The 12,904-nt window shown below is 42.3% G+C and overlaps 1 protein-coding gene across 2 annotated transcripts in view; it reads right to left on the bottom strand.

Moving 5' to 3' along the window:
- PIGK (phosphatidylinositol glycan anchor biosynthesis class K) overlaps positions 1-12,904 on the bottom strand; it is a 128,960-nt gene that overhangs the window by 25,707 nt on the left and 90,349 nt on the right. The window contains exons 10-11 of one of the 2 annotated variants that reach the window (XR_014712729.1): positions 9,167-9,242; positions 6,500-6,601 (exon numbers count right to left, since the gene is read on the bottom strand). Coding sequence is in view for 1 of the 2 variants with exons in the window: in XM_084637179.1 (XP_084493305.1) it covers positions 9,167-9,242 (76 nt within the window). In the remaining variant the exon portion in view is untranslated. The remainder of the gene's footprint in view (positions 1-6,499; positions 6,602-9,166; positions 9,243-12,904) is intronic. The other variant, XM_084637179.1, reaches the window with a different exon arrangement.

Below are 12,904 nucleotides of genomic sequence, written 5' to 3'. Positions count from 1 at the left end.
TTGCTCATGCATGCATACAATATTGGTAGCATCTCTCTTCAGTGCTCTATGTCCATTCACGTTGAGGAAGTTGGCAATAACCTACACCAGCATTTGGTCCTATTGACAGAATGTTTGTTTTACTTCTCTTGGGTACAGAAGTAGCTATCCTTGCCCACGGGGTATTGTGAGGCTGCAGGGCATGAAAAGCAGAAGCTATAGAAAGCCCAACAATTCCCACATAAGCCTAGTTGTGAAAGAAACTAGATTCACAGCACAGCAGCTAGATCTTAGGAAAGGGACTTTCAGAGCTGTCGTTTACTGGGTAACATCCATACAGGATTCCATTTGTCTCCTTTTGCCCAGTTTACAAGTACAGACAAACAAAACACAAGTTTAAACTGTGCTCAACTACAAGTATTTGTACTTACAAAGTGAAAAGGAGATGGAACCCAGCATGTGCGCGTGCGCACGCACGCACACACACAGTGAAAATGACACTCAGTGTGTCCATTTCTAAGCTTTCTTCAGCATTAACAGACCCCGCAAATCCTAGAGACTGAAAAGGTAGAACAATGAGCACAATATACTGCATTTTACCACAGCATACAAAAGTAACCAACATCCCTAACCTTGAGAACATTGGCTTAAATTCAATCACTGGAGGAAAGGGAGCCCACACATTTTGACGACCATCACCAAGCATCATGGTTTTCCACATCTAGTCGAAGGTGTACAGAAGCACTGACATGGCCACTGATTGCCTTCCATCTACTCTCTTGCAGTCATAGGAGATGGCAGCACTAAAGGAGACAGCTGAGCAAACACACAGCTGCTGTTGATCAAACCTGCTGAAGAGGAGGAGGAGCTCCACTGCCAGAATTCCTAGTGAGAGATGGAGAAATGCAGGACTTTTCTTCTTGACCACTTGCCTGGTGATTCTGACTCATGGCATCACTAGGCAGAGGGAATACATCCTATATGTAGAATATGTGTATGTTGTATACAAACACACAGTAATTTAGGATGCCCACCTTAAAGGAGATTAATTTTCAGAGAGTAGCTGTGTAGCAATTCCTAAACACGCTTTTACATCTCAAGTTGAGCACTCAAAAAAATCACTGGTTGCTTTTGAAAATTGTGTCCTATACGTTTGAAAATAAAGTAAAATCTTCAATATGAGTTTCATTCATCAATGTATTTTTATCTCCAGATAAATTGTTCTAATCCAAGAATATCAGTGTCTGCACCTAAACTAAAACCTGTATTGCCTTTGTTCTCTGACTAAGCGTTTTATGTGCCTGATTAAAATTTTAAACACCCTTAACTCATTTTATAAAAGCTGAATAAAATTTACACAGTGCTAATCACCATTTTATTTTCAACCAATTAAAAGGAGATGAACGTAATAACATGTAAACAAATGAATTCTGACCCATCTGTTTATCACTGTTTAACGAAGCAGGAAGGAACTGCAAGTATTTTCCATAGAAAATACCATTTTTTAAGTCAAACTCAAAATTTTAATTTCAAATTTAGACTATGGAAGAAAAACTGAATAGTTTAATTGCAAATTAATGTCTGTTAAGTAACTGTAAAATGCAATTATATTTGAAGTCATCTGTTTCTTCTGCATTATTCCTCCAAGGGGGTATCTCTTCACTGGATTGTATTGCTCACACAGGTTTCCCAACAGATAAGTTCAGCAAATTTTAACAAGATTATAGTGGCAAGTATTAGTTCATTCATCCAAAGATGACTCCCATCATCCCCTACTTCCCTATGAGTCAACCAATCCAAAGAGCTATGAAATCAGACGTTTCTCAGCAAAGGACGGTTTTAAATAAACTATTAAAAGCAACTAATTTAAAAAGATTGTATTATAAATATGCTAGAGCTGATACCTCAATGTGTAGTTCTGGTGCTGCTTGGAGCTGACATGCCATCGTTTTAAGGAGAAATGTCACCACCTGTCTCCCTTGCAAATGAGATGGGGTGTGTGTGGATAAAAATATTCTGCCTATGGGCTGGGTTGGTGTGAAGATTTCACCAGTGAAGTGGCACATGAACGTCAGCTCCATATGTTGGTAAGGGGGCCACACCAAGATTGTTTCATATCGAAGTGGCAGCTTGTACTTGTTGCCTTGAACCCACAAGCATGGTGATAGCCACTTCCCCAACCTCTCATCTGGGTGAAAAAAGCAGGGAAAGAATATCTCCATAGATCCTCCTTCTATGAGTGCCTACAAGAGACATGCATCCCTTCCTCATGGAGGTAGCCAGGAGAAACAACAGCTCAAGTCCTTGGGTGCTGACAGCTTCTCCCAGAATTGCTGTTTGTAAAATACTAGATTCAAGGAAATGTCTTGGGGTAGGTGCAGAGGGCAAAGATTCCATTCTGAGCCAAGACAGGAGAGAGTGAAGATCCCTGCTGACAGGAACAGGCTCTCATTGTTGGAGCCCTGCCAAAGTAGCATGCACCGGAGGTGCAAGGAACCATCCTCATGGTCAGCTTTCAGTTATAGTTACTGGACTACATTTTGAAAGCCCTTACCAGGAGCAGTACTGGCTTCTGTGCATTGGATTGTTTGGGGGTTTTGTTGTTGCTGTTTTTTAAAGTATTTCTGTGTTATAGGCCCCCACAAAGAACAGCAAAAATAGAGCATTTTAGAAACCTGAACCCTGTACATTTTACTTGTTTGACATACGAACATGGTTTCAGTGTTTTCCTTCAAATTTCACAAATTTCACAAATCTCTTCTCTATACTTGTGGGCATGATTCTTCTCCCAGCTAAATCAACAAAGAACAGGAATAACTTCACTGAAAATGAATGAATTTACATGGCACTGTAAAACTAGAGAGATTGGAATCAGGTCCTGAGAATAAACAAACGAGAGATGGGGGGAGTTTGGGGGACAAAATGAGATAAGGGCTGAAACCAGAGATGAAAATGAGAACCCTTAGTTGCAAGGTTAACTGTGGAACTACTGTGCTGAGCAGTTAATTACCTTTGACAATCACTAACTGCTCCAACCACGACCTTGGTCTTTCTGCTCCCCTTTTACAGCTCTGAAAACCCCTTATCCATTTTCTTCCTTTAATTTTTCATTTGATTCCCCATGTCGCAGTCCTCATCCTTCCAGCTATGGATTGGATGGGACAGTCAAAACTGTGAATTAAGACCCTAATACAACAAAACATTTAACTAATGGAAGTAGCCCCAACTACTCACATGCTTAAAATTAATCTAGTGCTTAAAAGCTTTGCTGAACTGGAACCTCAGTGGCAAAAGCAAGTTCTTGTTGAGCAATTCAAAGGCACATTTACACTAGAGGACTAATTTAATATAGAAATCCCTTGGGATTACCGTCATAAATTTTTTCCCTTAACAATTATTTCTAGAAAAGCAATTTTTTTAGTTGCTAATTTTGAAGGTTTCTGTTCTCAAATTGGGATCAAACAGTTCTTTGGGGAAATGAAACAGTAATTTATTTGCTAAGTTTAAGTACTAAAAAAAGCAACAAAGGGATACTAGATACATTAGGATGTTCATTTACTAGTTCCCAGTAGCAATGTGTTTTTTCACCAGACAAGGAGAGTACATATAGGAATGTTCAACCCTTCAGAAGTAAATGCAGAGCATTCTAGGTTGCACTGCTAGTGGGGGCCTCCCACCCCCAGCCTTAGAGCAGACTGACAAGCTGTACTGAACTGTAAAGTTACTATTACAAACAAAAATCTAAACTATTGTACTGTTCCAAAATGCTAAAGTGTTTTCACTTAATATGATCAGCATTTAACAAAGGATTGGAAGAGAGAAGCATCCAATTTGATTCTGGCCTCAAGTTACCGTTTGATTAAGCTTTCATAGAATCATAGAATACCAGGGTTGGAAAGGACCTCAGGTGGTCATCTAGTCCAACCCCCTGCTCAAAGCAGGACAAATCCCCAACTAAATCATCCCAGCCAGGGCTTTGTCAAGCCTGATCTTGAAAACCTCTAAGGAAGGAGATTCCACCACCTCCCTAGGTAACCGATTCCAGTGCTTCACCACCCTCCTAGTGAAAAAGTATTTTCCTAACATCCAACCTAAACCTCCCCCACTGCAACTTGAGACCATTACTCCTTGTTCTGTCATCGGGTACCACTGAGAACTGTCTAGATCCATCCTCTTTGGAACCCACCTTCAGGTAGCTGAAAGCAGCTATCAAATCCCCCCTCGTTCTTCTCTTCTGCAGACTAAACAATCCCAGTTCCCTCAGGTTCTCCTCATAAGTCATGTGCTCTGGCCCTCTAATCATTTTTGTTGCCCTCCACTGGACTCTTTCCAATTTTTCCACATCCTTCTTGTAGTGTGGGGCCCAAAACTGGACACAGTACTCCAGATGAGGCCTCACCAATGTCGAATAGAGGGGAATGATCATGTCCCTCTATCTGCTGGCAATGCCCCTACTAATACAAATGCTGTTAGCCTTCTTGGCAACAAGGGCACACTGTTGACTCATATCCAGTTTCTCATCTGCTGTAACCCCTAGGTCCTTTTCTGCAGAACTGCTGCCTAGCCATTCGGTCCCTAGTCTATATTGGTGGATGGGATTCTTCCACCCTAAGTGCAGGACTCTGCACTTGTCCTTGTTGAACCTCATCAGATTTCTTTTGGCCTAATCCTCTAATTTTTCTAGGCCCCTCTGTATCCTATTCCTACCACTCCTCCCAGTTTAGTGTCATCTGAAAACTTGCTGAGGGTGCAGTCCACGCCATACTCCAGATCATTAATGAAGACACTGAACAAAACTGGCCCCAGGACTGACCCTGGGGGCACTCCACTTGATACCAGCTGCCAACTAGACATGGAGCCATTGATCACTACCCGTTGAGCCCAATGATCTAGCCAGCTTTCTATCCACCTTATAGTCCATTCATCCAGCCCATACTTCTTTAACTTACTGGCAAGAATACTGTGGGAGACCGTGTCAAAAGCTTTGCTAAAGACAAGGAACAACACGTCCACCGCTTTCCCCTCATCCACAGAGCCAGTTATCTCACCATAGAAGGCAATTAGATTAGTCAGGCATGACTTGCCCTTGGTGAATCCATGCTGACTGTTCCTGATCAATGTCCTCTCCTCTAAGTGCTTCAGAATTAATTCCTTAGGACCTGCTCCATGATTTTTCCAGGGACTGAGGTGAGGCTGACTGGCCTGTAGTTCCCTGGATCCTCCTTCTTCCCCTTTTTAAAGATGGGCACTACATTAGCCTTTCTCCAGTCTTCCGGGAGCTCCCCTGATCACCATGAGTTTTCAAAGATAATAGCCAATGGCTCTGCAATCACATCCACCAACTCCTTTAGCACTCTCAGATGCAGTGCATCCGACCCCATGGACTTGTGCTCATCCAGCTTTTCTAAATAGTCCCGAACCACTTCTTTCTCCACAGAGGGCTGGTCACCTCCTCCCCATGCTATGCTGCCCAGTGCAGCAGTCTGGGAGCTGACCTTGTTCGTGAAGACAGAGGCAAAAAAGCATTGAGTACATTAGCTTTTTCCACATCCTCTGTCACTCGGTTGCCTCCCTCATTCAGTAAGGGGCCCACACTTTCCTTGGCTTTCTTCTTGTTGCTAACATACCTGAAGAAACCCTTCTTATTACTCTTAACATCTCTTGCTAGCTGCAACTCCAAATGTGATCTGGCCTTCCTCATTTCACTCCTGCACACCTGAGCAATATATTTATACTCCTCCTTGGTCATTTGTCCAATCTTCCACTTCTTGTAAGCTTCTGTTTTGTGTTCAAGATCAGCAAGGATTTCACTGTTAAGCCAAGCTGGTCGCCTGCATATTTACTATTCTTTCTACACATCGGGATGGTTTGTTCCTGCAACCTCAGTAAGGATTCTTTAAAATACAGCCAGCTCTCCCGGACTCCTTTCCCCCTCATGTTATAACAAAATTATGAGATTGGACACTTTTCATTGAAACATCCCTTTCATAAGTAAAATATCTGTAAAGTTACTGGGTTACATCATATGAGGATAGTTCAAATGTCATCAATATTCTAAGCCCTGATTAAGCAAGGTGTATAAGCATTGCCTAAATTTAAGTGCATGAGAAGCTCCACTGAAGCTAGGCACATGCTTAAATACCTTGCTGAATTGAAGCCGTACGAATGAATGTTTTGTATATGATGAACAAAAATAGAATCTTCCAACATACTGCTTTTTCTTCCAAATATGACTTAAGTTAACATTTTTCTCCACTCTCTCACTAGAACAAAATAAAAAAAGAATTAAAAAACAAAAAAACAAAACAAAAAACCAGAACTGAAATACCTCCTAACTTTTTTGCCTTTTTATACATAAACTCAATCCAAATTTGTCTGCATATATTAGTGTACAAAAAAAAAAAACCCTCAAATTTTTAGGATGTCTTCTGTAGTATTCACGTTAAGCTTGACTAAGCTATTTTAAAACTTAATTTAAATATTTTTGTTCAAGAGTACATGATTACTTCATGCTACTTACAGGATATTTTAAGAATCAAAGAGCCGTCATGTTGATTTCCAACGTCTTGGCAATTCATTCTGTACAGGCTGTCAACCAGTTGGCTGCCAAGGCTCCTTCTACCTAGTATTGTAATATTTTAAAACCAGATTGTGTGTCCATTTCATGTAAATGCTTGTTTTATAGCTGATTTACATTTTACATTAATGCCTGTCCAGGTTCTTCCTTTTCCAATTACTTAAAATATCTTTAAATCTAATGTTTGTGTGTTTGTTTTAGACTGGTAAAGCAATTATCTTCCTTTTTTGTGTATATCTGATTTGCTCTATATTCAGAAAATTGGTGGTTTATATTTTAATATTAATACTCCCTTTGGTTTTTATCCTTTCATTTCTTTGTGTGTCTGTATTTTTAAATTAATTGTGCGCTAATGTATTGAGGTTGATATAATTCTTCAATTTAGAATTGCTAAACTCTATGTGGTGGTTGTTCCATTTTTATACGAATATGGTAACAGATTACTACTAATACAAAAGAAATGCGGTGTTGAAATCAAGATTGGGTGCAATGTTTCCTTTTGATGCAATTCATATGTAATAAGCAATTCAAGATGTACTGTACCTGAATTTTTCTCATAGAGCAAAGAAATGAGAAATCAAAGAGAAGGTTTTTAATGGCTACCATGTTACAGTGGTTTAAAAACTGGAGAAAGTATTAGAGATAATGTTTAAGGACCTCAAGAAACAGTGATAGACACTTGGTGGTACCCAGAATACCAACAAACTTATGGTACCATTTGAATATAGTTGCCAGCTATCTATTAGGCTATTCCAAAAAATTAAGATACAGGCAAAAGAAAGTAAATGTTAATGATTGGGGATGTTTCACATAGAGTATATGCTGCTTTTCCTTTTCTCCAAAAATAGTGCCTTGTGTGACAAAGTTATATTTATGAACATTCAGTTATTTACATTTATGAAGAAACTGATAAGAATGTGAAAGCAGCTACTTTAAGAGATGGACATCCAGTGTAATGTAGAGCAGTTTCAGGGTTGCTCTAAATTCCACCTTTGGTAATGACCGCCCTACCCGAAGGGGCTACTCCAGGAGCAGGGATTGCCAGGGCATTCTGCCTCCTCACATACTCCCTAGATAACGGCTTCCAAGGGGTTGGCATAGAGTTTTACATCATCCTATGCCAGGGAAATCTCTATGTAACTGGGTCTGTGTAGCTGCTTTTCACCAGATGAAGACTAGGATCTGGTCCTACACTATTGGTAAGCTTCTGTTATAGCAAGGAGATAAAGTATATGAAAACATATTTCTGCCTTCCCACAACGCAGTATTCCATTGCAAGACATCACACAATAGCCAAATGAACTATCTATGGTTATTAATTTCTTTATGCTGTAAAAATATTACTGTGACATTTCATTTGGTAAGCCTTCTTAAAGGTTAATTCTCTTTCCTGTTTCAGATTTTCCTCTAGGTAAACCAATCAGTGCAATTCCTATTTACCTATTCCAAACCACCCACAAATTGTTTCACTCCTCACTCTTGCTGTTAAGAACATATTGACTTGCTGCCTGCTCTGTTGTTTAATTCATTTATGCTGAGAGTCAGGCATGAAGACAGAATTTTAAATGTGACATTTGAAGGCTGTTGGGTCATCTGAAGCTCTGACAACACCAGGGAATTCCTGACATACAAACTGGTCCTGATTTCCAATCTCCAATGTTCTGAACACATCAGATATTCTTCCCGGAGGTGCAGATTTCAGCCAAAAAAAAATTAAAATCCCTTGTGTTTACATCTTGCAGAAAATGCCTGTACGCTTGAAAGTTTTAAAATAAAGCCCATGTTTCCTTTAAGCTAAAACTGGCATTGCCTGCAGCAAGCAATTCAACTGCAAAGAAACCCTCTGATTGACAAAGATATTTGAAAAGATCTACAACAACAACAACAATTAATAAATACTCATAGGATACTCTCAGCAACTTTGACATTTGGTGGATTTCCATTTTCTCTTGTTGATCTATCATGGTTCAAAGTCAATTGTGTCTGAAGGCCAGAGCTGTAAATATTGTCTAGATGGCAGATTATCAACATCTGGCCCAATGGGACAGCAGTTAATTAAAGCCACAACTAGAATGAAATACCTAAGGCAAAACTCTACCAACAGTGCTTTTTGCTGTGATACCAGCTATGCTGTGCAAGGAACAGAAAGTATGATGGCACCGCTGTTGGAAATGGAAATGTTACTCAGACCTCATTCAGAATTATATTGGGAAAGGAAATTGTTTTCCCTGTTCAACTCTTCATTACAAATAAACGGTGATAATGGTATTGTAATTTAGCTGCTTTTTCAAAGAGAGCAGGCATGTTGTGATTCGGGTCAAGATGCAAGTTGGAAGAAATCTATTTCTGTTTTTTAGGGAAAAAAATTACAAAATTTTTAACTGCACCCTGTGTCACCACTGAAGTCAGAATTCTTGTGTCATAGTGCAAATAGCCTTTAATTGCTGTGCTTTGAATAAGACTTTTATGATTTAACAGCTGTCATCTAAAGTTTGTCTGTGCCTCTAGCATAAGCATATTGATTCTGTAAAACCTAACAAAAGTATTACATTTTAAAGATTATGAATCTTGCGTATTCTGAAAGCAAATACTTGTAATGGAAAGGCATACCTGGTGTATTATCTGAGCTACAGGAAGCTGTTCGGCATATTTTAGTGGTTCTGTTGCCATCTCATCATCTGGAACCCTGAAAATAAATGAAGTTCATATTACTAAATTTTCTTACAATTATTACAAAAAACAAACTCTTGGAATTAAAAACAAAAAACGATGTTACTACCGAATACTGTTTGAAATGTTACATCTAGAGGGAACAATGTTTTGCTTCATTACAATCAGAAAAGTAAATCCCCACCTTAAAATAGTTTTTAAAAGCGAGAGAAAATAATAAGACAAGTTAGTGTAAATAAAACTTGTGTGTTAATCATGGCTGCTGTTTTTCACTGGAATAATTCAAATATCTAGAAAGTTTAAAACCAGCAGGCAGAAACCTGAGAAAACCTTTTAATTTTGTTTTAAGTGAATTCAGTTCCGGTGAAAGATGCTTGCCTGACCTCCCTGGAGAATGAAGTTGTTTGTTTACAGAACAGGTGCAGCACTGGCAATGACAGTGCAAGCTTCTCCATATGGCCCCACTAGGGGTATGTCTACACTACAAAATTAGGTCGCATTTATAGAAGTCCGTTTTTTAGAAATCATTTTTATATAGTCGATTGTGTGTCCCCCCACACAAAATGCTCTAAGTGCATTAACTCGGCGGAGTGCTTCCACAGTACCGAGACTAGCGTCGACTTCGAGTGTTGCACTGTGGGTAGCTATTCCACAGGTCCCACAGTCTCCACCACCCATTGGAATTCTGGGTTGAGATCCCAATGCCTGATGGGGCAAAAAACGTTGTTGCGGGTGGTTCTGGGTACATGTTATCAGGCCCTCCCTCCGTGAAAGCAACGGCAGACAATCGTTTCACGCCTTTTTTCCTGAGTTACCTGTGCAGACACCATACCACGGCAAGCATGGAGTCTGCTCAGCTCACGGTCACCGTATGTCTCCTGGGTGCTGGCAGACGCAGTACTGCATTGCTACGCAGCAGCAGCAACCCATTGCCTTGTGGCAGCAGACAGTGCAATAGGCCTGAAAACCATCGTCATCATGTCCAAGGTGCTCCCGGCCGCCTCGGTAAGGTCGGTCAGGAGCGCCTGGGCAGACATAGGCGCAGGGACTAAATTAGGAGTGACTCGACCAGGTCATTCTCTTTAGTCCTGCAGGCAGTCCTATTGCACCATCTTCTGCCGAGCAGCCAGGAGATGAGGATGGCTAGCAGTCCTATTGCACCATCTGCTGCCAGCCAAAGATGTAAAAAATAGATGGAATGGACCAAAACAAGAAATAGACCAGATTTGTTTTGTATTCATTTGCTCCCCCCCCTCCCTCCCTCTGTGAAATCAACAGCCGACAATTGTTTTGGTGAGGTCTGTCAGGGGCACCTTGAAAACTTTAATGGAGATTCAGTCCTGCCTGAAATACCAGAGAGAGGGATAGCTTAGTGGGTTGAGCATTGGCCTGCTAAACCCAGGGGTTTGAGTTCAATCCTTGAGGGGGCCACTCTGTGTGACAGTTGTTTTTGTTTCTCCTTGGTGTAAAGCCACCTCCTTTGTTGATTTTAATTCCCTGAAAGCCAGCCCTGTAAGCCATGTCATCAGTCGCCCCCTCTCCATCAGAGCAACAGCAGACAATTGTTCCGCACCTTTTTTCTGTGCAGACGCCATACCACGGCAAGCATGGAGCCCGCTCAGATCACTTTGGCAATTAGGAGCACATTAAACATCACGCACATTATCCAGCAGTATATGCAGCACCAGAACCTGGCAAAGTGAAACCGGGCGAGTAGGTGACGTCAGCACGGTGACAAGAGTGATGGGGACACGGACGCAGACTTCTCTCAAAGCACGGTCCCTGGCAATGCAGGCATCATGGTGCTAATGGGGCAGGTTCATGCGGTGGAACGCCGATTCTGGGCCCGGAAAACAAGCACAGACTGGTGGGACCGCATAGTGTTGCGGCTCTGGGACGATTCCCAGTGGCTGTGAAACTTTCGCATGCATAAGGGCACTTTCATGGAACTTTGTGACTTGCTTTCCCCTGCCCTGAAGCACATGAATACCAAGATGACAGCAGCCCTCACAGTTGAGAAGCGAGTGGCAATAGCCCTGTGGAAGCTTGCAATGCCAGACAGCTACCTGTCAGTCGGGAATCAATTTGGAGTGGGCAAATCTACTGTGGGGCCTGCTGTGATGCAAGTAGCCTACGCAATCAAAGATCTGATGATATCAAGGGTAGTGACCCTGGGAAATGTGTAGGTCAAAGTGGATGGCTTTGCTGCAATGGGATTCCCTAACTGTGGTGGGGCCATAGACGGAACCCATATCCCTATCTTGGCACCGGAGCATGAAGCTGGCGAGTACATAAACCGCAAGGGGTACTTTTCAACAGTGCTGCAAGCACTGGTGGATCACAAGGGACATTTCACCAACATCAACGTGGGATGGCTGGGAAAGGTACATGACACTCGCATCTTCAGGAACTGTGGTCTGTTTCAAAAGCTGCAGGAAGGGACTTTATTCCCAGACCAGAAAATAACCATTGGGGATGTTGAAATGCCTATTATCCTTGGGGACCCAGCCTACCCCTTAATGCCATAGCTCATGAAGCCATACATAGGCAGCCTGGACAGTAGTCAGGAGCTGTTCAACTACTGACTGAGCAAGCAGAATGGTGGTAGAATGTGCATTTCAACATTTAAAAGCGCGCTGGCGCAGTTTACTGACTCGTTAGACCTCAGCGAAACCAATATTCCCACTGTTATTACTGCTTGCTGTGCGCTCCACAATATCTGTGAGTGTAACGGGGAGACGTTTATGGTGGGGTGGGAGGTTGAGGCAAATCGCCTGGCCGCTGGTTACATGCAGCCAGACACCAGGGTGGTTAGAAGAGCACAGGAGGGTGTGGTGCACATCAGAGAAGCTTTGAAAACCAGTTTCATGACTGGCCAGGCTACGGTGCGAAAGTTCTGTTTGTTTCTTCTTGATGAAACCCCCTGCCCCTTGGTTTACTCTACTTCCCTGTAAGCTAACCACCCTCCCCTCCTCCCTTCGATCACCGCTTGCAGAGGCAATAAAGTCACTGTTGCTTCACATTCATGCATTCTTTATTAATTCATCACACAAATAAGGGGATAACTGCCAAGGTAGCCTGGGAGGGGTGGTGGAGGAGAGAAGCACTGGGAGGGGTGGTGGAGGAGGGAAGGACTAGGCCACACAGCACTTTAAAAGTTTAAAACTTTAAAACTTATTGAATGCCAGCCTTCTGTTGCTTGGGCAATCCTCTGGAGTGGAGTGGCCGGAGGCCCCCCCACCACATTCTTGGGCGTCTGGGTGAGGAGTCTATGGAACTTGGGGAGGAGGGCGGTTGGTTACACAGGGGCTGTAGCGGCGGTCTGTTTTCCTGCTGCCTTTCCTGCAGCTCAACCATATGCTGGAGCATATTAGTTTGATCCTCTAGCAGCCTCAACATTGAATCCTGCCTCCTCTCATCATGCTGCCGCCACCTTTCAGCTTCAGCCCTCTCTTCAGCCTGCCACTTACTCTCTTCAGCCCGCCACCTCTCCTCCCGGTCATTTTGTGCTTTCCTGCACTCTGACATTGTCTGCCTCCATGCATTCGTCTGTGCTCTGTCAGTGTGGGAGGACAGCATGAGTTCAGAGAACATTTCATTGCGAGTGCGTTTTTTTCGCCTTCTAATCTTCACTAGCCTCTGGGAAGGAGAAGATCCTGTGATCCTTGAAACACATGC

Source organism: Lepidochelys olivacea (assembly GCF_965140295.1).
Source record: "Lepidochelys olivacea isolate rLepOli2 genome assembly, chromosome: 8".
Classification (NCBI taxonomy): Eukaryota; Metazoa; Chordata; order Testudines; family Cheloniidae; genus Lepidochelys; species Lepidochelys olivacea.
The sequence above is the reverse complement of the archived record's forward strand: the minus strand, read 5'-3'. Positions and strand labels throughout refer to the sequence as shown.